This window comes from Tachysurus fulvidraco, chromosome 9 (genome assembly GCF_022655615.1).
Source record: "Tachysurus fulvidraco isolate hzauxx_2018 chromosome 9, HZAU_PFXX_2.0, whole genome shotgun sequence".
Taxonomy (NCBI): domain Eukaryota; kingdom Metazoa; phylum Chordata; class Actinopteri; order Siluriformes; family Bagridae; genus Tachysurus; species Tachysurus fulvidraco.
This window is the reverse complement of record NC_062526.1, coordinates 20,434,728-20,461,421: the sequence shown is the minus strand read 5'-3', so window position 1 is coordinate 20,461,421 and position 26,694 is coordinate 20,434,728. Positions and strand designations below refer to the sequence as shown.

At 39.2% G+C, this 26,694-nt stretch overlaps 2 protein-coding genes and 1 long non-coding RNA gene across 4 annotated transcripts; 1 reads left to right on the top strand and 2 right to left on the bottom strand.

Annotated features, from left to right (window-relative positions):
• Nucleotides 1–297: 297 nt before the first annotated feature.
• Nucleotides 298–11,661, bottom strand: znf512 (zinc finger protein 512). 2 transcript variants are annotated; one of them, XM_027138050.2, is made up of 15 exons: nucleotides 11,123–11,661; nucleotides 10,087–10,210; nucleotides 9,171–9,226; nucleotides 9,003–9,052; nucleotides 8,674–8,849; nucleotides 7,359–7,475; nucleotides 7,038–7,162; nucleotides 6,863–6,949; nucleotides 5,928–6,026; nucleotides 5,669–5,836; nucleotides 4,881–5,066; nucleotides 2,628–2,729; nucleotides 2,473–2,535; nucleotides 2,038–2,136; nucleotides 298–1,938 (listed from the first exon to the last, which is right to left on the bottom strand). In XM_027138050.2, exons 2-15 carry the CDS (start codon nucleotides 10,148–10,150, stop codon nucleotides 1,615–1,617), a joined length of 1,716 nt encoding a protein of 571 aa, XP_026993851.2. In that variant the 5' UTR covers nucleotides 10,151–10,210; nucleotides 11,123–11,661; the 3' UTR covers nucleotides 298–1,614. The 2 variants fall into 2 exon arrangements, with proteins under 2 accessions (XP_026993851.2, XP_026993850.2); XM_027138049.2 differs by having other exon boundaries at nucleotides 10,087–10,172; nucleotides 11,123–11,660.
• Nucleotides 11,662–14,603: 2,942 nt separating this feature from the next.
• Nucleotides 14,604–26,450, top strand: stum (stum, mechanosensory transduction mediator homolog). Its single transcript, XM_027138052.2, has 4 exons — nucleotides 14,604–14,921; nucleotides 22,160–22,339; nucleotides 23,493–23,501; nucleotides 24,791–26,450. The coding sequence occupies exons 1-4, from the start codon at nucleotides 14,753–14,755 to the stop codon at nucleotides 24,823–24,825; spliced, it is 393 nt and encodes a 130-aa protein (XP_026993853.1). The 5' UTR covers nucleotides 14,604–14,752; the 3' UTR covers nucleotides 24,826–26,450.
• LOC113637419 lies at nucleotides 16,296–18,021 on the bottom strand. Its single transcript, XR_003439367.2, has 4 exons — nucleotides 17,778–18,021; nucleotides 17,164–17,437; nucleotides 16,813–16,886; nucleotides 16,296–16,698 (listed from the first exon to the last, which is right to left on the bottom strand). It is a non-coding gene; the product is annotated as an uncharacterized LOC113637419 (long non-coding RNA).
• Nucleotides 26,451–26,694: the final 244 nt, after the last annotated feature.

The following is a 26,694-nucleotide window of genomic DNA, read 5'->3' as shown; positions in this document are numbered from 1 at the left end:
CCAGTGATGGAGCTGTGAAAAATCTCCAGGCTATGATGGCCAGATGACAACGATCTTTCTATTAAATACTACATCACTGATTAATGTCTTAGTAAGATATCCTTATAAAGGATATGAGACATGATACACAGACTAGACATACTCTGTATTTTCATAACACAGTACCAGCAGAGTTGGAGAACGCACAAGAAATCATCACTGACAAGAAGATCCTAAAAGGTCCTCTGGTGACTCCTGTCAGATATTTTGACCCTTTACAATCCCACAGAACTTCTACATATCAATGATATACCTGTATACTTTTATATACAACTTCCATATCATTTATTAGGGTTTGGTTAATAAATCACTTGAACAAAGTCTATGTAGCCATCTTACAGTCTAACATTTAAAAAAAAGTCATGTATTAAAAATCAAATCCTGGACACAAAGTTCTGTCAGGTTTATACACTTAAAATATTAGACCTGCATGAACCCTAGTAACCCCTTACAATATAGAGTCAGGTGTATTATAGTTCCTCAGTCTAAGGTCAGTCCACTGTGGTGCAAACTAGAACAAGATGGACTGTAGATGCCATAAGAGCATACGTCAAAGCTAATACAGCATGAACGGGGAACATCACACTAAAAAGTCTAGTCGTAAGCGCTCGAATATGCACACGGACAACTATACATGCAGCAGTTTATACACAGTACAGATTGGTACATTAGTGGCTACTACAAACTGGAGAACTCTGGCAGGAAGTAAATCAACAAGTGGAATACTTTTGAGAAAAATATACTCTGCTGCATTGTATTTTTTTTTTTTAAATAAAACCCAAGACATTACCACCATTTTAATTCTACATACAGTATATAAACGTGTAGAACTGCTACGTCAGGGAGAAGTCATGCTAGCAACAGATACAAAACGTCATAGCCGAATGTACGAGTCGAACGTACGCCGAGAAGTCATCGTTTTCTTTGAGCTCAGAGTTTCTAATTCAGGGGCGTGTCAGAAAGAAAAGAAACTGAAGAACAGGACTTTTTTTTTTTATAATAAATCACGCTAACTTCCTGCACTAAATACGATTACGATACATCAGTGGCTTACTAAACCGAAAAAATTAAAAACTCAGAAAGGCAAAACAATATATGCATGTTCTTTTCTACAAGTTTGCTGTAGTTATTAAGAGGACCTGAATACACAGTTCACCCAAACTTAGTGTTAGTGACTAACTCCATGTACACACACACACACACACACACACACACACACACACACACACACACACACACACACACACACACACACACACACAAACGTCCATTGCTGTCTCTCTGGAGCTGAAGGTTCGTAGGCCAACAAGGCCACAGAAAAGCTCACCTAGATGATGTAATCTCTATGTAATTGTCAAATGTTATTCCTATTCCTGTGTTTGGTCTGACTGTAAGTATTGGCACCTTTGACTGTCACATGAGTCACGAATCTGTAATATGAAACCACCTAAAAACCAGATATTTCAAAAAGGCTGAAAAGGGAAATAAACAGTTTTAAACACTAAACAGTCTTAGTGGATTGTGTTTTATGTTCTTTCTCAGCTTTCGCAGGTTAAGGTTGTGGCTTGTGTAGCTTTAGGAATCACTCCCTTCTTGAAGCTCTGCTTCTGACTCGCTGCTGGAGGTCTCACTTCCACTGCTACTGCTCTGGCTTTCACTGCAGGCTTTCTCCCTCTTCGCTCTCAGGTTGTACTTCCTGCACTTTTCCTCGTTTTTCGTCTTCATCTCTGGCTGTTCGGCGCACACCGACTCACTGGTGGTTGCTTCTGTGGGAGTTTCTGTATCCTGCCAAGCTTCCTGGGGGAAAACCAGAGCTGGGTTTGGTGTGCAGAGCTTCTTTGGCTTGGACTTTTTGCTGGAGGTGAAACTCTTGGCCTTGGATTTGACCACAAACCAGTCCTAAAAACAAAACAGCTTTCAGCTAAAAACTTCACGTTGTGGTGACTATTCAGCTCACACACATACAATTCTATTCTCTCATGCACTTTTATTTTTTACCTGGGAATGAACAGAGTTAATGTGGTATTTCACTCCACTCTCTGAGTTGAACTGCTTCTTACATATCAGACACGTGTATTTCCCAGTGTGAAAGTTACCCTACAGAGAGAGAGAGAGAGAGAGAGAGAACGAGAGAGAGAGGTTAAAAAAACCCTGATATTTACCAAGGGGTTATTTCCTCTTAAATCCTATGAACAAAACTGCATTATTCATTAATAATGTTCTTAAAGATTTAATCAGACTGTTGAAGAGCAGAAACTTTGATCTGTACTTTAATTTAACGCACGCATACATTTTTTTAGGATTAATTTGTGATACTAACAAGTGGTCCAGAGGTTTTCACCTGCACTGAAATGCTTTGTGACTTTAACCCTTTATTTGAATTCATAAAGCAAGTATCCACAGTGAAGAAGAACAGAAGAACGCTTTCTTTACCAGGGTGCAGAGCCCCAGATGAGCCTTTAGACCCGACACACTGGTGTAGTAGCAGCCACAGCCCTAAAGGAATAAAATAAACACGGTTACACGAAGGGGAAAAATAAAACCCAAAGCGATTCAGAACGCAGTGAAATCCTATCTAATATTCACACCTTGTTAGGACACAGCATTCTTCTGTTCAGTTTCACTTCATTCTTCCACTTCCTCAACACCTCCTGGCTGAAGGCTGGTAATCCAGGACGGGAATAACGGAGCTGCCACAAGACATACAAGCAGAACAAAGTTACTGATGGGTTTGTTGGACACAGGAGTTTCATGAGTTTCTCTGAGATCTGTACTCATGTTCACACACGTGAACATAAGACGCCGAACGCTTGTTGATGATGTCGCTGAAATCCTGTAGAACGTTCGGGTACGTTTTCCAGCTTCTGGCTGATGTGATTTAACATCCATCTAGAAATATTTAATTCCGTTTAATTTCATTTTTAAAGGTGGGGTGCACGATGTTTGAAAGCCAATGTTTACATTTGAAATCACCAAAACACACACGCCCCCTAACCTGAATGGGTGTCACCCCTGTTTTGATAGCTCTGCCCCACACATACATACGTAACCCAGGCAACTATTATGGGGGAACCTGCTGGGGCAGCTGGCCGATGGGATATTTTTATCAATAAATGAATAATACTATGGTAATACAAACGTGTTTTTGCAGTACTGTGTGTTTTACCGTGAAAGGTTTATCTCCGTTTCACGCAGTAGACGACGTTCAACACCTAGAACCCGAGGCAGAGGTAACGGCAGGTATCCGCCATGTCATTGTTTCAATCTCTTTCTGCTAATGTCACACATGCGCACTGAACACTCTCTCCGCAGCATATTGACAAGACACGCCCCTTTCTGCTCATCGGCTACACGTTTGTTTTGTTAGTCGGCCTGACGCAGCTTTCTGAAGCATTTTTCAAACATCGTACACCCCACCTTTAATTTCATATAAATATTTGTAGATTTTCTATATAGTTCTTCTTGGGATTGAATAGATAATTCAATTTCTATTTTTTATCGTAAACTAGTTTGACCTACTTTTGAAATTCTATTGCATTTAATTCATTCTTTAATTTTATTCTGGTTCACTTTCACTTTGTATCAGATTGTAGATACTTTTATTCATTTTTAAATTCTATATTGTTTTATTATTTTTCCTATTTTTATCCTTTTCTTTTTATTCTGTCATGGACAGTCAAAGCATTTTCCTGTGATCATGTCGTTTTGTTTCTTGTCTGCGAGTTTGATTTAAAATGAGTCAGGACTGTTGTGTTGTGTTGTGTTGTGTTGTTCCCTCTGTTGATAACCTTACACTAAACTAGAGGGCTGCATTGGGATTGGGCTCCCGCGGGACCCAACGCAAATCTTGCAGGAGTGGGCGGTCAGAAAATTTAGCGGGAGATCCGCGGGATCCGGTGGGATTTGGCATGTAGCCTAATAATAAGAATGGAGTCGACACATGACGTTGAGAAGAAGATTAAAGCGGCTGTTTACTTGACAAAAGCAAAGCAAGGCAAGTCAGACATCGGGACACAATTCTCAATTGTCACTGAAAAAAATGGGAAAGAGTTAAACTTCGTAAGTTGCAATAAATGTGCAAAAGTGTTAATTTACAACGGACATAAAAAACAAATGTTTTTGTCAGGTGTGTTGCTTTGGTTCAGTATTTAGTAATTTATCTTATTTAAATGCAATCATGTTTAATTCTGTTATTCTGGATATTAGACTGAACTAATAATTAGTCTGATCATTTGTATACAATCAAAATTTTCACAAGCTCTCAAGAAAAAATCCGCAGGAGTGGGCGGGAGTGGACACAAACATTGCGGGAGTGGGCGGGAGTGGAACACGCAGCTTGCGGGCGGTCCTGGTCAGAAATTCAGCGGGAGCGGGCGGGTACGGGTTTATAAAAACAGTCCCGCGCAGGGCTCTACACTAAACATTAGTGTTGAAGATCAAATCAGAGCGACTTTTTTAGACGGACCAACGCTTGGAGCATCTCAGAGAACAGAAACGGGTTTGATTTTAACATTTACACAAACGTTTGTGTGGAGAAAAAAAATAACTGTTTTTTTGTTTTCAGGAACTTCTCTATGAAATGATCACCTCTAGTATTTTACTGAAAAACAGAAATAGTCATGAGACACTACATATTCTTAAAGAGTGTCTACTTTCATATGAGCTTCATATCAACACCGGCGTGGAGTGAGACGTGACCGAGACGTCAAACGATCAACATGGACGCAAGAAAACTGCCTTTTTTTTTGGAGGAGAAACATCCTGTACATCCTGAATCCCAGCAGCAGTCACATGCTTCAGTGTTATTATTATATTATATACACATTCTAACATCCATCTACCTTCCTGTCATCAGGGACCAGGTCTTGCTGCACCTTCCTCTTGGGCCACTCCTTGAACAGCTCCTGGTTGGCGATCTCACGCAGGTGAAATATAGCCACCTGGGCTGATGTGCGTTTGGCTCTGCCGCTGTATTCATGCTCCGCGCTCTCTTCCTGTTGGCCGTTTGCATCAGACTGTTGGGGTTTCTGTAAACAAAAACAAACAAAAAAAAAAAACATACCGTCGTGTGATTTTAACTCTCCAATCACATCCAGTTTTTAGTCACACCGGCCTTTATTCGCACTCACTGCTTTGGGAAGTCGTGGCCTAATGGTTAGAGAGTTTGGTTAGAGAGTTTGACTGAGAGTTTGAGAGGTTGTGGGTTCGAGTCTCGGGCCGGCAATAGCACGACTGAGGTGCCCTTGAGCAAGGCACCGAACCCCCCTAACTGCTCCCGGGCACCGCAGCATAAATGGCTGCCGACTGCTCTGGGTTCACGGTGTGTGTGTGTGTTCACGGTGTGTGTGTGTGCAATTTGGATGGGTTAAATGCATAGAACCAATTCTGGGTATGGGTCACTGTATGGGTACAGTGGAATGTAAAGGCTTTCCATTCTTTATATACCAATCGAGCAGAAATCACACCTGATTCCACCTGTTTAGTCAGTCTTTCGCTCTCAGTTGACTCACGTGTGGCTTCTGCTTAGTTGGAGTGAAAACCTGCACCCACACCGGCCCTTTCTGGATAAGATAAGACATCTGATTTAGAGGAATCTTCGATGCTGACATGACATACAGGACGAACTCACCGGGCCGTGCTCTGATCTGAGATGGTACTCCAGTCCTGCTCTGGAGCGATACGGCTTCCCACAGTGCTTGCAGTTCATTAAGAGTTTCTCCAGCTCGGACTCGGCTTTCCCGCATTTCCTCATGTGATAAACGTAGCCCATTATGCTAGTGAAGCTGCCGGTGCACCCCTGAAATAAAGAACAAGAAGAACGGTGCTATTTATTTATTTATCGTCCGACTTCTTCATGCTCCACTGATGTGTATAAAATGTGTAGGTACCTCTTTTGAACATTTTAATTTTCCCAGCCGTTTTAGCACTTTGCGCAATTTTTCTTTCGTTGCATGGTCGTCCAGTCCGCGTCCGTCGTCTGGGGTGGGCTACACACACACACACACACACACACACATACAGCACCACGTTTAGAAAATGGAAAATTCACCAACTTGTATATTAGAGAGTAGAACTTCGAGATTCTTTTGAAGACTGTGATTGGTTGTCCGATAAAAAAAAAAATAGGAGCACTTTTAAAATCTGGTCTGTTATAAGCCTTCATAAGATATTTGAGACTATATTGTGTAAGGTTTACGTTTGTGACCGATCATATTAGAGATGGGCTGACATCTGTAGAACGGGGGCATAGAAGCCTTTATTATCACCACATATACATTACAGCACAGTGGAATTCTTTTCTTCACATACTCCAACTGAGGAGGTTGGGGTCAGAGTGCAGGGGCAGATATGATACAGCGCCCCTGGAGCAGGGAGGGTTGAGTGCCTTGTCATATAGACAAATGATATCATTTCTGCCGCTATGGCATTTCAGCTCTGTTTTAGAGATGTTAGCGTATCTCTAAATAGAATATACATGTAACGTGCTGTGTTGATGTTATCTCTAATATGATTGGTCACAAAAATAAATCCCTACACATTTTAATCGGTCATCTTATTAACTCGCTATCATTATTAAATATTGTACACTTCTTCTCCCACTTCACCTTGCATCCATTTTCTCCTCTGATACAGAAACTCTACGCCTCTTAAAATGTCCTCCTCTCTACTCCCTAAGACTTCCTGACCTTATGAGCTCTTATAAGGGTTAAGACGCTTTATGAATAACTTTGATCTTTACTAGGATCTTCTCTTTCATTTTAAGTCTTGTCCCTGTGTCCTACAACTCTTACAGATAAAAGCAGAACAAAATGAAAGAACTTACCAGCTTATTATGATCAGCCATGAGGTGATACTTCATCCCAGTCGACGTCTTCAGCTGTTTCCCACAGTGTGTGCATTTAAACACGTGCTAAATTAAAGGAGACGATTAGCGACATTGTGAATCGGATACCGCGTAACAAAGCCAGCCGTATGTCCGGTCTACTTGGTGCGTTTACCAGTTTGCAGGCCACCATGTGTTTCTTCAGTCCCTCCACTGTTTTCCTGCACACACGTTTACACTTGGGACACGTTACTCTGCCTTTCGCTAGGATCTGAAGCTGCCAAGTTTCCTCTTGACTTCCTGCCAAAATACAGAAATAAGGTCGCCGTCGTGTAATTAAACAAACACACACGGAATCTGATGCACGCCGTGTAACGACATTTAAGAGGAAACCTTGTGCAGGATTAGAAGGACTAAAACTATGCACATTATCTTAGCCACTTCGTTTAAACTTGAAAAGTACATGAATTAAGTTGTTAGTTTGTTTGTTTTTTACCTGGAGGATAACTGGGCGTCTCCTTCTTCACGCAGAAGAACTCAGACCTTCTGCTTTTAGTGCTGTGAGCTGACGAAGTCCTCTGAGCGTACTGTGCTACAGGAACTATGACGGGAACTGTGAGGAGGACATTGACGAGTGATCGGTAATCGATCTGGCAGAATATTAGGAACATCCTTGAAATATTTCCTTTTCCATTTTGTCTGGATGTGAGAATTTACGTGTTTTGTGCTTTCTGTGGCTGTAGACTGAAAAAGCTAAAGCTGTGTATCAACAGTGTCCTGAATAAGTTTTGAATGAAATCGAAAACCGTAAAAACGACTATCAAGTAGATTTTTTTTGCTGTATATTTTTCCCCTTTTTGACTGTACAGGTGATTCTATTTCTATTTTTTTCCTATTTAAATTTAACACAGACTATGAAAAAAGCATGTTGTCCTGTGTATGGTTGTGTCCGTGAGAAATAAAATTTGAATTTGCATAAATCCTTCCTCCCAGACATTAAATGACTTCTACACCTAATTTTATTCATTTCTATAAAAATTTTAGTACATTTTATTTGTCTAGCACTTTTAACAACGAACATTACTCGCAAAGCAGCTGCACAGAAATATTTCTGTGCATAATTTCTATGTCTAATAAACATTCGGCAAAATGTGATATCGAGCCCATTACTCTGTCCTGGTAGGTGTGGCCTAGTATGCTAATGAGCAGAATGATAGACAGGCCTCTCTATGTTACTGAACACACAAAGAAACAAAACACCAAATTACAGACCTGTAAAAACCTTGTGTGTGTGTGTGTGTGTGTGTGTGTGTGTGTGTTTCAGTTGCTAATGGCGATTAATTTCATTCAATTTGATTTGATCTCACATTATTTCAGGGACTGAACTGCTCAGATGCCACAGGATAGAAATAAGACTTTCTTTTCACACTTTTAAACGTTTGAATAATCTTTATAAATAAAGCGGCTTTATTCCATATTTTGTGTGATCTCTGGATCTACATGGACCCCTGCAGCTTCATTAGTGTAGGTCCATGCCAGTTTAATCATCGCTGCACTAAAACACATCCCGTCATGTACGGGAAAGAATCAGGAAAGTTACAGGACACAGAGGACAAAATAGCATCCTCCAGAAATCCTGCAGCACATTCTCTTACTTCTACCCTCCACTAGAACACTAATGTAAATAAATACTCTTAAAAAAAAAAGACTACAAGTTTGTGTTTGCTGCATGTTTCCTTACAGCAGGTTCTTAGCTCGAATACTAAACCACACACCACATCATCATCATCTCTGCTCGCGATGGTGCTCACCTCTCTCTCTCATCTCCAAACCAGAGCCAACGTTGTCCTTTGTCCTGCATGTAGCAGCAGGACCACATGCCACCGGCTGCTTAACAGAGCCGTTCAAAGAGCTGGCGTGGACCACTGACGTGCACGGAGATCCATCTTCTGGAGGAAGCCTGGAGACCGGCTGCATATCATGATATCTATAAAAAAAAGAAAGAAAAAAGTCAGAAAAAAAATAAAAAATCTTGATGCAAACAGTTTAAATGACCGTAACGAACCTATCTTCAGAAAGGCTTTCACTTCAGTCTAATGATCTCTTAGAGGCTCTGAAACGATCGAGTAGTTTCACTCACTTTTTTCTGCCGTATGTTCTTTTTATCTGCTGGAGATTCGCCCCTTCAGTCTGAGAAACAGGAAATCAGAAATGATTACGCATCCAGTTTCTACACCATGAGTTAATATCTCCAGTTAAATGATCATAAAGTGACGTGTATAATTCAAACGAGGAGAAATGAGCTCACCGTGGATGGAGCAGCGTGACATGCTGCAACCACTTTCTCCATCAGTTCTGGATCTCCTGATTAAACATTAATAAAGCAATAATAATACAGTGGTACCCGGCTTATCGACCGGCTCGGACATCGACCTTTTCGCTTAGCGAACTGTTTTTTGACCGAAATTTGTGCCTGATGAACGACCAAATCCACGCTTATCGACCTCGACCCACGTAGCGCGAGAGGAAGGATATTCCCAGTCTTGCCTCAGCCTTCATGGAGAGAGCATCTGTCATAATTAAACTTTGGTTTGTGAACAATATTAGTGTTATTTAGCGGTCAATATAACAATTTAGTGCATGTATATTGTATATACAATACTTTGTTTAAAGTGTAAAGTCTCCTAGCAGCGAGGGCTCATCCTCCTCCAACTAACACCACCACTCAGCCTCCTCCCGCCCACTCCATCAAGCCATCACTGCGACTTAACGAGTAAGTACAGTACAGTACAATCGTTTTTTGGTTACTTTTGTAAAGTTTTTAATTTATACTTTTTACTGTATTATATACAATATTATTTATGTACCTGTACTATTTTATGTATTATTTATTATTAATACTGCTAAAAACGGGGCAAAATTGTTAATTATTGGGCATCGGTGGAGGACGGGAACGGATTACTTGGGTATCCATTATTTCTTATGGGATAATTACATTCGCTCTTCGACCTTATCGCATTTCGACCGGTTTTAAGGAACAGATTAAGGTAGATAAGCGGGGTACCACTGTACAAAGAGGTCTTATTGTTAAGTTTAATATCTTCATGAGTCCATTAAACACAAGAAGTACACCAAACAGTATGTGGACACATGAGGTTCAACAACTCTTCACAAAAAAAAAATAAAATAACAATAACCGTCCATGTATGTTCATGTGTAGCTACCTGAATGAGGCTTTTTCTCAGGCCTTGAGATTTTCCTCTTTTTAGACATGAATATGACAGACATGTTCTCCTGGTTTGCTTCAGCACTGAAACGATCGGAGATAAAACATTAAAATGTTTTCACCTAAAAACACACAATAGCACAGTGTTAACCTCTTGAAGTGGTAATGTTAAATAATCAGCCTGTGTCATTAGCAAGACCAGGATTACCAGGGTTTAACTTAAACAAAGACAGACAGACAGACAGACAGACAGAGACAGACAGACAGATAGATAGATACAATGGTTTTACAATCAGCTCCAGAAATATTGGCTCCCTTGAATAAGGTGGGTAAAAAAGATGATCAGAAATTTATTTGTGGTTAAATCGCTTACACACACACATGCTACATTAGTGACACCAATCCGAGTGAAAATCTTTTGGATCTCAAAACCATGAAACTCAGAGTTCCTTAATATCCGACACGTCATCTTCCTGCTTCAATGACGAGCTGTGCAGACTTTTACAGGAAGTCTGTTGTTTCTCAAATATCAAGGACTGTGGTGAGCAGAAAAGCCTCTCAAAACACACAACATGTAACGTTTTAGGTGGATGAGCATAAGACCACATCAGGTTCCTCATCTGTCAGCCAAGAACAGGAATCTGAAGAATGGGCTCTTCACGGCAATGCAAGATCTTCTGCTGTGGTCATCTCAGTCACCTGACACCACTGAAACCTTGTGGGATAAGGTTTTGGGGCCCTGGAGGATCTGCTCTGAGGAGTGGTCTCCAATCTGCAGTACAGTCTCGTCAGAAACATGCCCAAAAATACTATCACTTCCAACACAACTGGTGTTTTTTTTTTAGTAGTAGTAGGAGACGTTTTTTCCCCCATCATACAACTCCCCTCCCCCAACACTATTTCCTTTACCAGGGGTGCCATTAATTATGGAGCTGCCTACACTAGGTGATCAGTGATCACATTTTCAGGCACTATAATAAGGGGAAAGACTTATTAGAAACCCAACATTCCACTGGTGAAGATTTCACACTTACCAGACAAGATGCTCGTATGTGTTTCCCACCGAAGAGCCACCATCACCTTCGTGAGGATTTATGTTCCCCACCAATGTTTATGGTGTATATTTCTGTTTATTATTTATCTCCCTTTCTCTCTCTTCTTCTTCTTCTGGCGTCCTTCGATCAGCTAAAAGCTCGCGTCCCTGCCGCAAACAGCCGACCCACGGATTACAGGACCTGCGTGAAAACACCCGCATACGCAGACAATCTTAAACCAATTGAAGCACAGAGATCCAGTGGAGCTGTGACGTCACTGCCGCCCCCTAGAAGCGTCGCGAGCCAATAAGAAAAACCGTCGGCTCCTCTTCTTCTGTCTGTCTGTCTGTCTGTCTGTCTGCCTATCTGTCTGTCTGTCTGTCTGTCTGTCTGTCTGCCTGTCTGCCTGTCTGCCTGTCTATCTGTCTGTCTGACTTCATACATTCGGGTTCACTTCACCTCGTGTACGCTAGTAAAAGGATTTTACACGTTACAAGTGTCATCACAGCAACACTGGGCGGTTCAGTCTCACGTTAAGCTCCACATCTTAAGCTCCACCTTGTCCAATGTTAAGCTCCACCCAGTCTCATGTTAAGCTCCACCCAGTCCCATGTTAAGCAATGGGGTCAGAATTGTTTCGTTATTCTGAATAAATATACTATGATCTACAAATAAATATAAAGAGTTTCACAAATATTTTTTAAATCAACAAATGCACAATAAGCAAACCGTAAAGTAAATCAGAACGTGATTTGTTGGAGGTAGACCGTGCCACGATTGGTCAGCGCCACGAAACCGTTGTCCGATTGGCTGGAGTTGACGGTGGGCGGAGTCCACCTATTTGTGGCTTCTTGTGCACGTCTTGACGTTAGAAATGTTTCAAAAAATCCACAATTGCACAAAACGCGATCCACAAATGCGTGCGGTGATTCGCAATTGCACAGAACGCGATTCACAAATGAGCAGGAAGCCAGTCACAAATAAATACAATTAAATATATATTTATAAATATTCTTTTTTAATTGCAAATCCCATTTTATTCATTTGTGAATTTCATTTCTTTTTGTGAAATTTGTAACATGTTTACGGTTTGCTTATTGTGCATTTGTTGATTTAAAAAATATTTGTGAAACTCTTTATATTTATTTGTGGATCATAGTATATTTATTCCGAATAACGAAACAATTCTGACCCCAAATTAAAGCTCCACCCAGTCTCATGTTAACCTCCACCCAGTCTTCATGTTAAGTTTAGCAGTAATGATGGAGGGTAAAGATGGCAGCTGAAAGAATACAGGGACTGATTCACTGACTGACTGACACACTCACTGCACTTGTTTTTCTGTTCTTCCCTAGAGGCAATATATATATATATATATATATATATATATATATATATATATATATATATATATATATATATATATATATATATATATAGATAGATAGATAGATAGATAGATAGATAGATAGATAGATAGATAGATAGACAGACAGACTGACTGACCGACCGACCGACAGACAGACAGACAGACAGACAGACAGATAGATAGATAGATAGATAGATAGATAGACATATGTGTGTGTTTTGCTACTGACTTTGCTATACTTCAATATAATCATAATTAATAATTAAATGAAAAATAAATGAAAATAAAAATAAAAATTTGCTTTTAAGCTCAAATCCTCCGCATTGATATGGATCATTATGTCATGGTACCGTGTTTGCTTCACATGTATTAATTGTTAATAAATATATAGTTTAATGTATATACTTACATAAAATTACAATTGTGTTCGATAAAGTTATTTGATATAAAAGCAAAAGTTTAATTTTGTAAATTCTGGTGTGCAACACTGCCTCCTAGGGGACATGCACGTGTGGTAGAACATTATGGACAGATTGTACAGCTTTTGTACAAAAGGTTATAATTATCAACATCGTCCATACTATCTGTCTCTGTCTCTGTCTCATCACCTGATCATCTCATCACCATCACTGTGATTAAGCCCTGACTTATGGACTGATAGACTGATCTCTATTCACTCATTCATACAAGTGAGAAAATAATCACTAATTAATTCAGTCAGGTTTCTTTGATTGTCCACATTTCATGCTATTTCTTTTATTGTGCTATTTAAACATTTTAAAACATAGAGGGTCATCACCTGTGTGACGTCTATGTTTAATTTTGTTTTAATTCTGAGCAGGTGTACCTTGGATTTTTGGACAGATCAGTCCAAAACCCCAAACAAACCTCACAGATTTTCTTTTCTTCTTGTCGTTTTGTCAGATTTGGAGGTTTCTTGGTGATATCAATGTGGTGCCTTTTTGTTGATGGACTTTGGTGTTCTATAATTGGTCTAATGTTTGGGAGGTTCTTCTGTTCTTTTGTCTTACTCATCAACGAGATCCCCTCCTGGCTCTGTAAGCATCTTGGTGGACCATGACCACTGCAGACAGAGTAAACCTACAGAAATCCTACAGAATCAGATCTTTATTTGGGGTTCAGGATCACATTATCGATGGCAGGTATGTGATAATGACTTGAAACATGAATTTCAATCTGGTTGAACTCTATTCCACTTTGAAGTTAGAAAAATATATATTTTTCAACCTCACAACAAAGGAATGTGTAAACTTTATATATTTGCTTATATGAAATCCGTAATATAACAATCTGAACATTCTGAGAGTAAAACTACTGAGATAGGAAGCGTTTTGAGATAATAATATAAGATTTTAAGAAAAAAGGGAAAAGGTCATTTTTATAAGTAAAATAAGAAAAATAAACATTTTCCTGTCTTTCTGGTGCAAAAGGGGCTTCTGTAGCATCCTGACTAGTTGTAAATGAAGCCTGTAGGTCGTAGTGTTGTGTAATGTGTGTGTGTGTGTGTGTGTGTGTGTGTGTGTGTGTGTGTGTGTGTGTGTGTGTGTGTGTGTGTGTGTGTGTGTGTGTGTGTGTGTGTGCGTGCGTGCGCTTTCCAGTGAAGTACAAAACGAGTCATTTATTTCGTCACATTAAAAAGATTCGAATCGTTTATTCATAGATTCATACTAAAGTGGGCTTGATGCTTGATTAAAGTGATTCACTTAATAAAGGGTGTGGCCTTTTCTCAACTCTTTGTTTATTTCTTATCAAAGTTATGGCTGTGTTTCAATCAATCTATATTATTGTTCAAGAATTGTGTTAGCGCTCATCCATCCATCCATCCATCCATCCATCCATTCATCCAATTGTAGTTATAGGTATCCTTAAACATGATGTCGTGACCAGACCACTTTTGTTTCTTTTTGTTGTTTTTCTGCTGTAAAATCCTATCTCCTTTATATGCTACATACCATCCTTTATTTATTTGTTTGTTTGTTTGTTGCAACTACAAGAGAGCTAATCTTGTAGGATAATCGAACTAATCTTTTCAAAATCACAGTGATCCGGTTCAGTTAGTTCACTCGAAAAGATTCCTTGAAAAAAGATTCGGTTCGTTTTTGAAGCGCACATCTTTCCTCAGAACTCTCCGCTTTCTGCTCTTGTCCAGGCGACACTTAGGAAACCTGGGAGCGCGAAGAGCGTCTAAGAACCTTTCCTTATTTATATCTATACATATCTATACCTGCATATAGCGGAAAATGGAGCAGAAAGACACAGAGGTGACTGAGAAAGGAGTTTCATCTTCTACAAGCGGAGTTGTGGTTCAAGTTCGGGAGAAGAAGGGAGCTTTGCGCGCGGCCATCCCCTACATGCCCTTCCCTATGGCTGTCATGTGTCTGTTCCTAAACACTTTCATTCCTGGGTTAGGTGAGTAACCTAGTGCGCAACAGTATTATTATTATTATTATTATTATTATTATTATTATTATTATTATTATTATTATTATTATTATTATTATTATCCATGCTTACTAACAAAACTAGTCTCATACGCACAGAGTGAGAAGCACTGATTTGTTTTCTTTGTTTTTTTATTGTTTTGTTTTTTTTAACACTTTCACTTTTAACTTTCTTTGGTTACAACTAAAAACAATAGATTCATAATTATTGTGTATAACATAATACTTACCGGGCTCTTTACATATAGCTCAAGAGACTGGTGTTAAGACTATTTTTTGGAACATAACATACCTGTAAAATGCAAACTGAAAAGAACCACAGAAAGTGTCCATTAACATACATCCTTCACTTTTTGTGTTTTGTGTATATTTACCTGTTGTTTATAATAATCAGGTTCTTGTGTAATGTATTGTGGCCGGTATTAAGGATTGACCATTTATTAAATCATAAACACCATACACCATACAAAAAAAAAAAAAAAAAAAAAAAAAAAATCAAGATTCAAGATTGTTATGACATGCAGCAAGTGACCAGTATTCACCAGAGCTCATTTAATGATGCTGTAGGTCTTCTGGCAACCTCCCTGACAAGTTTTTTTCATTTCATAATTGTGGAGGAACACCCTGCACTTAGACTGTATTTAGTGCCCTATTTTCTCCACTTGTTGATGAAGGCTTTCTAAAGGCACTAAAGTCCAATCTAATGTGATGATGCCAGATCACGTACATGCTTTATAAGCACTTTGTTGACCATCTCTTTCTCAGGAACAAAGATTGTACAGAAAATCCTACAGAAACAGATCATCAATGTGTTTAATTATGTGTGTGTAATTACTTATCTTGTGCTTGATTGTGAATTGGTTCATTCTGAGCACAGTCACAATAATACAACCAGGGAACTAGATTTCTTTTCTCCACTTAAATGTTTATTTTTCACATAAGCATTTTATCGAAAGTAACGTCTGCACACACAAGTATGTGGCTTTGTTTCCCCGAGGCAATTAAGCGTGCAATAAAGGATTAATAGCAACTAGTCCATTTGACTGAAACACAACAGCAGGGTTAATAAAACTAAGGAAGCCTAGAAGGAGCATACTGATTTTTAATTTCCGAAATGATTCATAACAATTCCTTGGTGGAAAGCTCTGTTCTAATGTATTTGCTAAATTTGGTAATTATAATAAATTAAAATGGTAATAACACGCAGATTAGTTTCACCTTCCTTCTTCCATCAAACCCTGCTGACAAAAATCCAACCTGTCTGATATATTAGTGTGTCTCACTACGTCTCTACTGCCTAAATGTTTACTGTAAAGTAAAAGGAGGACAAAAAAGCCCTGAAAAAAGTACTCCATTTTTATTTTTGAGTATTCGTTACAATTCAGATATTTAAACTAATTTTTATAAGACAAAGACAACCTGAGTTGAATTAAAAAGTTCTCCATCACCAGCTGGCCATGTATGAAAAATTAAATGCCTCCTTTAAAGACTCAATCTGAAAACCACCCCTTAGGTGAAACCATAAAATAGTTCCGTGTTCGACATGTTCGACTCACGAGTCCAGAGAGCATTGTTCTCATCACGTTTGGAGGTTTTTGGAAGATGTTATGTCTGGTCCGAAGTGCACACAGTGTTGGTAGTGTGATGATATGGAGTTGGTGACTTTTAGTAACTGAAGACTTTAGTAAGTTTTCAGCCTGATCTTCTGAGAACTTCAGCTACAACAGCCGGTATTTCTGATCAGTCTGAAATAAATAATGAATAAATAACCACTGTGATAAAGAGGCCAAGTGTTTGTACAAATACCAGGAACAGATCTTATTATGGTTCCTTTATTAAAAGTCACGCCAAACACTTACCTCCCGAGTCCATCTCTACTGTACGGCTCCAAATGATTCAGTCCATCTTCTGTAGAGGAAACGTTACAGCATGGCTGTGATTGTGGAAACAGATGAGATTATGCATTAAAGCCCTCGGACCTAATGGCTATTACATCACATCTTTAGGCCCAGCGACAAAAAGACGTGACTCAACAGTACACAATGTGAAATCCTGTAACAGATTAAAGGAAAATATCCTGAGTATTTATCAACTCTCTGCTTTTTTCCATGTTTAGACTAGTCTAAAGAGTAAATACTCCACTTCAAATGTAGAAACATTTTAAAGGAAACAGAGAATAAAGGAGGACAAGACAACGGCTATGTTCTCACTGATAATCCAAGGCTGTGTATATGCGGGACCTGTTGTACAAAACCCAGCGCTTTTCCTGTTTCCATGACAGCAGATGTTACCGAAAGGCTTTTCTGCAGAAGTCTCTGTCAGTCTTCACTAAATGTTAAACACAACAGCTTTGGAATTTGATGAACTGGAGTCAGGCTTGTAAGAATGGTTCATGTGACGAGCTGACGTTCTCTTTTTTATTTTCTCTTCTGTTGTTTTTTGTTGTTGTTTTTTTTATATCATGTGGTACATATGTGTGGGTCACTGTAAAATGACAACAATAGGTGTCTAAGAAAATGAACATAGAAATAGAAACTCTATGAAAAAGAAAAAAAATTGTTGGCGCACGCTGTGTTTTTACAACTTTTGTCTAACTTAACTTATGTTTATATTACATCTACAAGACGCCTGTGACAACTAGCATACGTACTCATCCTGTGGCACAGTTTTAAAGGGAAATATCATTACATTTTTATAATTGTTGAAAAACTTTTTATATTAATAAAACAACTCAGACATTAAACGGGAGACTATCAGATTTTAGAGCCGTTAATTAAACTGAAAATAAGCATTGTTTTCTTGGGCTCTGGCTACAAACTCCTACCTTAGTTACAGCTTTAACTACCATGTAACCTGGAGGTTGTCATGGTGATGCCACGTGATGATCACATGACCCTGTCTGACACACACCTGTTTCAGGACCTGTGTGATTCTTTCTCAAGCTTTTGTTGTCATTTTTTATCTTCTTTAATAAAAAATATCCACGCTTGTATACGCCTCCTTTACAAACCCTGAAGTGAAAAACTCTTTTTATTAAAACAGTGCAGAAAAATGAATTCTGTGGTCACTTTGGATGAAAAATGGGATTTATACTTACAGGAAATGTGTAACATCGAAAACAAATAATCAGCTATCACTCGTTTACGAGACGCGGAATTCCTTCTCCCAAGTCCTGAAAGATTTTGGAGCGTTCCCACAAGCTCGCGGTCATTCCCACAGAAAAACTGACTTATTCTGTCACTCATATGTGCTGTCTACTATATAGATCTTATTTCCTGTGTCCTCAGTTGGGTCTCATTTTGTTAGGGTGTGTGTTGATCTAACTTGTTTATCTTGGATTCTCTATTAAGGGACAATCCTGCACGATTCTCCCCCTTTTTCTTCTGCTAGTTGTCCGGGTACCAAAGCTTGTTTTGCTCTGTGGAGCCTTACTCCCTGTACATGTCACGTATTGTTTACTGCAGAGTCTCTATTCTTAGCTATGATTTTAGCTCTTTATTTTTGAGTAGTAGATATTGTTGCTTTCCTGAATTTGGTCAGGATTTGCCCCCATAGCCAACACTGTACCACATGAGCAGTCAGAGCTCCCTATTCGACAGGGTTTGGACTCAAGTACACAATATCTGAATGTCTTGGGAAATCATAACAGGCTTTGGTATTGACCGATTTTACTTTGTGATGTCTGACTCAGTAATGTCCGTTGTTGACTGTGTGATGATGGCAGTGCCAACGCACACACTCAGACTGGCTCAGAATCTGGCAAAAGAAAAGCCCAGCCTGTTGTTTGTAAATGCTTAAGGCAAGAAACAACTGAAAAAAAACACTCGCTAGTCACAATCGCGGCTGTTGCTTGACTAGCGTTAGATGCATCAAATGCTCTTTTCCACACCGCACCTGTGACTGTGGGGTTTTCCATTCCTCAGAGTAAACAGCTCAGGCTCTGATGTGTGAAATCTGGTGAATAATGTTACAGAAGTCTTTGCTGCTTGTGTTGTAGTTTCAGTGTATACTGAATACAAAATGATGCGCTTGGTTAAAAAAACATCAAGTGCAGGAATGAAGAGGAGAACCTGACTAGCCAAACACAATAAATATCCAATTCAATACATATCAAGACAAAACAGTGAAAAAAATGACGCCAGATTTTTTTGGTGTGAATCAGTGGCTTTACGAATTCCCTCTTCAGTAGAAACTCATGCTCTTGCCTCCTGTAGAATCCTGTGTGTTTGGTAGCAGACAACTGGTAGACTGCCCAATGAACACCTTCTCTGAATAATGTTCTGTCACATGGTGCTGTGTAGCGAAGGACACTCATATACAGTAAATAAAGGTTTGAGGAAGAACCAAAAATGGGTGCATCACAAAAGCTTGACAATGAAATGGACCCAGGACATAAGTAAGGTCACTGATTAGAGGAAGATAAAACAGAGATTCACTTGCTTCAGTACAATTTTTTGAAGAAAAGGTTTTATCTACTACACCAAGCGTCACGGACAACAAAGCACAGCGACACTGGGATTGTTTGTATACTCTTTTTATAAGTCTTTACTCTCACAGTACACTATGAGAGACAGCAGTACAACACTACAGTATACAGTATGACACGGTCCAGATCGGTCGTTTATCACTTGGCTGTGATAAAGTGTTTAAGATAAGAAAACTGCACTTACACCATCTGAGGTGTTGATACAGCTCCTCATCCTTGTTTTATACAGAGCCGTTTCTTCTTAAATGAATGACTGCTCGGATTTCTATTCATTTATGTTGGTTTTCTTGTTGTTCTGAATAAATCATAAATCTGAGACATAGCTCAAAGTCACCTTCCTTTTATTGAACTGAATCCTACACGAGTAAGAAATGTTTTAGAAACCTTCATTAAATGAAACATGATATCTGCTTATTCTCTTTATTTCTAAATACATAGAGCAGTGAATGGTGTCACTCTTAATATACCTGTCCAGTTCCTACTCCAGGTTGCCATGGTAATAATGTTTAGAAATGAGTTAGGCTGAAGGCTAGCATCTCAAATCAGTTTTCTTGCCACTCAAATGAAACGTTCTGGCAGAAGATTCGGTGTATGTGTATAAAATTATAAAGTTATCGTCCGGTCTACTGTCACTGCACCAAGTCATAAAGTTCAGCTTTTCACAACTTTGTTGCGTCATCAGTCTCGCCCACATCTGATCCGTAACAGTTGCTACGGTCTTTAAAAAAATTTATGTCTCCAGTTGCTGCAGTCTGTTCTGTTATCTGTTAGTTCCTCAGGATCTCTTGGTCAAACAATTCCACTCGACCACACACAGTTGTAGAAAGGACATTATTTACATTGACATTATTTACTGTCCAGTGTCACCCAAACGAGGACGAGGTTCCCTTCTGAGTCTGGTTCCTCTCAAGGTTTCTTCCTCATGTTATCTCAGGGAGTTGCTTTGAGACGATTAAGCTGCTTTGAGACGATATGGATTGCAAAAAGCGCCATACCATTAAATTGAATCGAATCGATTAGAATGTATGCACTTGATTTACAGTCAGAGTTTGTTGTTCCTCATCTACGGACATTAGTGCTATTTTTTTTTTTGTATCACTTATATAACCAAAGTGTTCCAAACAATCACATCCTGCTCCACTGAAGCAGACACTCATAGCAAATATAAAGCATCTGTAGGTTAAACCGTACTGAGCAAAAGCCCTCGCTCTGACTTCAACCGAAAACTAAGCTGGATAATTAACTTCCCACACAGATGGCACACTCTGAACATGGCTGTGGGCAAATTACAGTCATCCTCAGCATAATGTGTAGGGACAAGGACCCCTCACCAGCACTATGTATCTCCTCTATTTATCCTGTACATCATTTCTTCATAAAGCAGCACAGTGTCTGCCGCCAAACTATAGCTGTATAGTGGCGTTAAATGAATCCAGAACAAAAGGAAGGATGAGTGGGATCGAGTGAAAGAGTGTCAGAGAGGAAGGGGAATGTAGGAAGAGTGAAATGGCAGAATGGGGGCTTTTTAACGTCACTGTCGGTAATTAGAGTGCCATTACCAGCCGTCCCCATAAGCTCAGTTAGTCACACACAATTAATGCCCACTCAAGCATACAGAAGGAAACACAAAACAGATGATGGGATTAAAAAAAAAAACAGAGTAAATATACAAAAAGAGGCATGAGTTTGGGAAGTGTTTGCTTATATAAGAAAATAAACTGGTATAATAAGTGTATTTCTCATACTATAGGAGTAACAAGAGAAAAAAAAAACAGAGTTATGGATGATGGTTAATGGGAAGAGTAACAGAAAGATAAACATCTGCTGAGATGAGATCACAGCTGCTAAAAAGGGCTCAGGGTTTCTTAGCTCACAACATCTCAGCGTTAACATCCCGTTTTTTGTTTTTTTTTAGTGGAGTAAGTTCATGCATTTTCATCTTAACAGTCTCAGTGTGATTCATATCTGTTAAACATTGGGATGCATCAGTTGTGACACGATGCAGTCAACGTAGCGTTGGCTCAGGAGCAACTCAGGAGGTGTTGCCTGTTAGCAGAGAGACCTGTAAACTATAAACTGTGCTTAGCCTCCTCCGGGAGAGCTGTTATTTATTTATTTTTCCGTCTGGTGATGGATGAAGTGTAATTAGAAAAAAAAGAAGATCGGTTTCCAGCGATATAGTCATAGAGAAAATATATTTTTTTGTTTTGTTTTTCCGTCATTTTGATTATTTCTTGCTAACATTTTATGCTAAACAGCACCGTTAGCAAAAAAGAAAGAGAGCAGCGTTCCTGTCTTAGTTACATGTCTATAAAAGGTGAATATTCGAGATGAAATAGCTTTATTTTAGTACTGGGGTAAGATTTCCTTCACTGTTGTGTTTGTGCTGCTGAATTCTTTCTAGAAAAGGTGGCTTGAATTCATTTGCAGGATCAGAATTCATTCAGTCTTTTGTAAAGTATTTTACAGTTTTAAGTTTTATTTAGGCTCATTATTTAGTAAATATATCTACTTTAAAGCCTCTCTGGTTGTTATGTATTACCCAGGATTTATTTTATACAGCTACTAATGAAGTCAGTGCTCCTCAGGATCTCAGTCGAGCACGGATCCTTGGGATCAGTTCGTTCACACCTAAGGGTGATCTGTCTGACTCAATAGATCAGTGGTAATCATTTGAGGTATTTTCTTCTTTTCTGTGTTCTCTTTGCATCCATGGTTAGGTACGTTCATCTCGGCCTTCACGGTGCTGTGCGGCGCCAGGACGGATCTCCCTGACAGACACGTGTGCTGCGTGTTTTGGCTGAACATCGCTGCTGCATTTATCCAGATCATCACCGCTGTGGTCATGGTGGGCTGGATCATGAGCATATTCTGGGGCATGGACATGGTTATCCTTGCAAGTGAGCATCAGACATTATACTTGGCCACTGGACACACTCAAGATATAGACCAGATATAAATCTTTAGTTTTTTTTAACTTGAGAAGTTCAGATGAAGAACCAGATCTATGTCTGTAGGTTAACTTGAAGGAAGAAAAGAGTCTAACACGAGCGTTTCCACTCATATCAAACTAAATGGTCACAAGTTCAGGGTTCTCCACATTAAACAGTAGATAAATTGCACTTTAACATCCAGTTTTGTTCTGAGGCATCGCCAGCATGGAAGCTCTACACTTTCAAAAATAAAAGTTCCAGTTAGTTCCAAAAAGTGTTGTTTAGACTGATGGCTTAGAAAAATGCTTTTATCTTGTATAAAGAACCTTTTGCTCACAGGTTCTTCAGAGCACCGTCTATGTACTGGTGCTTTAAAGAACCCCCAAATGGTTGTTCACAACAGGGCCACAAAGTTCTCTAAAGAACTTCATAAGTTCTTTAAAAAAGCTTCAGTGCTAGTAGTTTTATAAGGAGCCAAGGTTCTTCAGAGCAATGTCAGGAAAACATTTTCCAGTCCCACAAAGAACCTTATATACATTAGATCCCTGATATACCACTTACAACCAAGTGCTTTATAGCAGGGTTCTGATTTAAATTGAAGAAAAAGATGGGTTTGTTCAGTTACAATAAAAATAACATATTTTATTCAATTATTCACCATTTGCAGTGTCAATTTGCAAAATCCAGTTTCCCAGTTGATTAGAACAAAAAAGTCAAACTTAACATAGCGTGATATCGCTAGCTTTTTTAAAACATTGAAAGATAAATCACACAACGTGGGATAATTTAAAAGGTGTTTGTAACACATCTCACCCACCGGAGTGTTGCTGGTTATTTTGAGAATTTTTTTCTAATCCAGTGTCAGCGCCTGGTAGCTCCTCCCACCGGATCGTGTGAATTATCCGGCTACTTGATGTTCAGTTCAGTTGTTCATCCCACTATTTATACTACACAATGGTACAGAATAGTCTGTAAGTGTTCGTTTTGGGACTTGGTTTGGCTTGTCAGGGTCTGTATTTAACTGCATATTTGTTGAAAGTCGCTGCTATGTTTGCGTGCTGTCTAACATTAACGATTATTTTTCACTTTCTTTCCCATGCTGTCGTGCCTCAATCCACAGTCTCTGAAGGTAGGTTCAGTTTGTGGCCTTTGTTCTACTTCCTTAAACAAAATATAGTCACTTTAAAAAGTCTGTGTAGTATTGAAATTAAGCACTGGTTCATTTATGCCATGCTTCCTTTATGCTGTTGAATGGTGAGTTGGAGCAGTGAAGCAGCACTGATTGCAGCTCAGTCTGGCCAGACACTCAACCTACTTGAAGCGTACAGACTGTTAGCCGTGTCGCTCTTGTTCTGTTTATTTCAGACTTCTAGGTAATGTTCCTCCCACCTCCTTCCATCTGTCAGCTTTTCACCAGGCCTTTAGTTATGTCTGTACTTCACATATAAGATAAAGACCAAGATTTAGAGACATGTTATATCATTCAAAGCGCTTCATATTAAATCCCATTTTAAACACAGTTTGATCAAAAGTGTGTGATCTTCCTGTGTGTCAAATCCAGGTGACTGTGGAACCCTAGTGTGCAAGTGGCAGCATGTTGTGTTCTCTTCTACTGGTATAACAGCAACACCACAGGTCACAGCCCACAGCATGGCCTGAAACAGACTGATGTATAGTAGTTAAGGTTCTTGCCTGCTAGTTATTATATCTGTAGATCTTTGATGCAGAAAAATAGCTGTTAAACTTGCCAACTTAATGAAGCGACAGAGCCACTTTTTATAATATTTTCTGATAAAAACAGAGAAGTCCAGAAAGTCAGGGTCCATACCAAAAGAACAATAAACAATAGCAAAAGGCTAGGTGTGAAATGAAAGTCTTTATCTACACTATGGTCTATAATTGTGTGTGTAATCAGTAAGATTGTTCACAAGTCTCTGTTGGTGCTGGCTGTTGTCTTCAGCAGCCTTGTTTGTAGGCCATGTAGTTCTCTGGAGTGTCAAGTTGAACGTCGTCTCCTACATTGGAGTGACACTTTCATTGTAACCTGGTTAATTAAAAGAATGAATCAATTCTGAAATCAAGAACACAATCTGGCCTTAGACCTGCACTGAAAGTTCTGTGTAACAGTGTTGTAGATAAATCACCAAAAATCAAGAGTCTTTGGAGCTTTATATAGAACATAGACTATGTATTCCTGAAGGTCTTGTGTAAGCTACACACCATGTCCCTTGTTGTTCAGAATACCATTTGTGTATAGCATGTGTTTGTGTGTGTGTGTGTGTGTGTGTGTGTGTGTGTGTGTGTGTGTGTGTGTGTGTGTGTGTGTGTGTGTGTGTGTGTGTGTGTGTGTGTGTGTTTGTGTGTGTGTGTGTGAGAATGTGCTGAGAACGAGTCTGTTTTTTCTCCTTCTCTTGTCAGGCTACAAGGAGCAGCCAGCCGGCCAGCAGCTATAAGCTGTCCTCATGTTTGGGCCAAAAGAATATGCTTCCCATCCTCACACTGCTGTACTTCTGGCCACTTCATTAGCCAGGAGTGTTCAGCTAGCCATCACAAAAAGAAGGGCTAACGAAGGGCTAAGCTAGTCAGAATTTCAGGCTGCAAATGTCCATCATCCTCTAGTACACAAACATACATACATGCATACATACATACATGCATACATACATACATACATACATACATACACACACAAACTCACACACAAACACATACTCTCTCTCTCTCTCTCTCTCTCTCTCTCTCTCTCTCTCTCTCTCTCTCTCTCTCTCTCTCACACACACACACACACACACACACACACACACACATACAGCTCTGTGATTACTAGCAGAATCAAGCTAATGTGCCAACTGATGTGTACCACACTGTAAATCTACCCCGGTTAGCACTATTTTCTTTTTAAATCTGTCTTCTCTAGGCTTACAGTGTATTTTATTTATGAATTATAGAGATTTGCATAAATAATCATTTAGACAGCAATTCCAGATGGTCAAGTGCTAGCCCACATATCAGCATTATCTCATCACCGTGGAGTGAAGGCGGCGAACCCTGTCCAATCTGTCAATCAGATCCGATTCAATTCAAACAGCTAAATGCTGAATTCAAACAGCTAAATGCTGAAGGAGCCTACGTCTCAGAGACATTGGTCACCTCCAAGTCTCAGAGACGTCGGTCACCTCCGTGTCTCAGAAACGTTGGTCACCTCCGTGTCTCAGAGACGTTGGTCACCTCTGAGACTCAGACGTTGTTCAACTCCATGTCTCAGGGACGCTGGTCTCCTCTATGTCTCAGAGACGTTGGGCTGTTTTTCCACTTGATGTCAGCCCTGATCTTAGATGATGTCCAGTACTGAACTGCTCCTGTACACTGTAAAGATGTGGTATGTGGTACAGTGTGGGATGTGGTAGCCTAGTGGGTAAGGTGTTGGACTTCTGATCGGAAGGTCATGAGTTTGAATCCCAGGTCCACCAAGCTGCCACTGTAGGGCCCCTGAGCAAGGCCCTTAACCCTCAGTTGTATAAATTGTAAGATACTTTGGATGACAGAAATGTAAAGAGAACTTATAAGGAAAAAAAGGTGTGTTTAGGATGGGATTTATTTCACTGACAAGCCAAAGTGATAAGTTCAAAATGTCTTACTTAAGATTTTGAAATCTATCCTTGGAAAATATCTGCAGCCTTCATGACACAGTGATATTGTGCTGTTCTTCTGTCCTTTCCCTTCTTGATATAAAATGAAGCACAATTTCCACATTTCTCTTAAACTTGTCTTACTTTATTCAGTTTTAATCTCTTTAGATTTACAAAGAAAGGAACAGATTTTAAGATTCTGCTGCTCAAATCTTTTAATCTGTCACTCCGTGTTGTTAAATAGGTTTATCAGTAAATACTGTATGTGATGTGATTTAGCTGTTTTTTTTCTTCTTCTTTTTTTGTGTGTGTGTACAGAATCGTTTACACAAACGCAACAGGAAACAAAACTGCCTTTAACAGAATTATTAAAAATATTAGTATTATAAATAAATTATAAATTATTAAAAATATATTGAATGAAAATAAAATATCAGTTGTGACTATTATTGGTTTGGGGTTTATTTTTTTAAACATGACAATGATATGTTGTAGCTAAGAAATCTTTCTTAAATTCAGTGTGGGATTTGTTTCAGATCAAAACTGGGTGGAAATCGATTTGCGGTTCTGTTTGGATGTTTCTTTAAAAATAAATAACCAGAAATGAACACAGGCTTCTCCAAAAACTAAAAAAACAAACAAACAAACAAAAAACACGTAAAATTATTTGAAAATGATAAATACCTTGAAAAT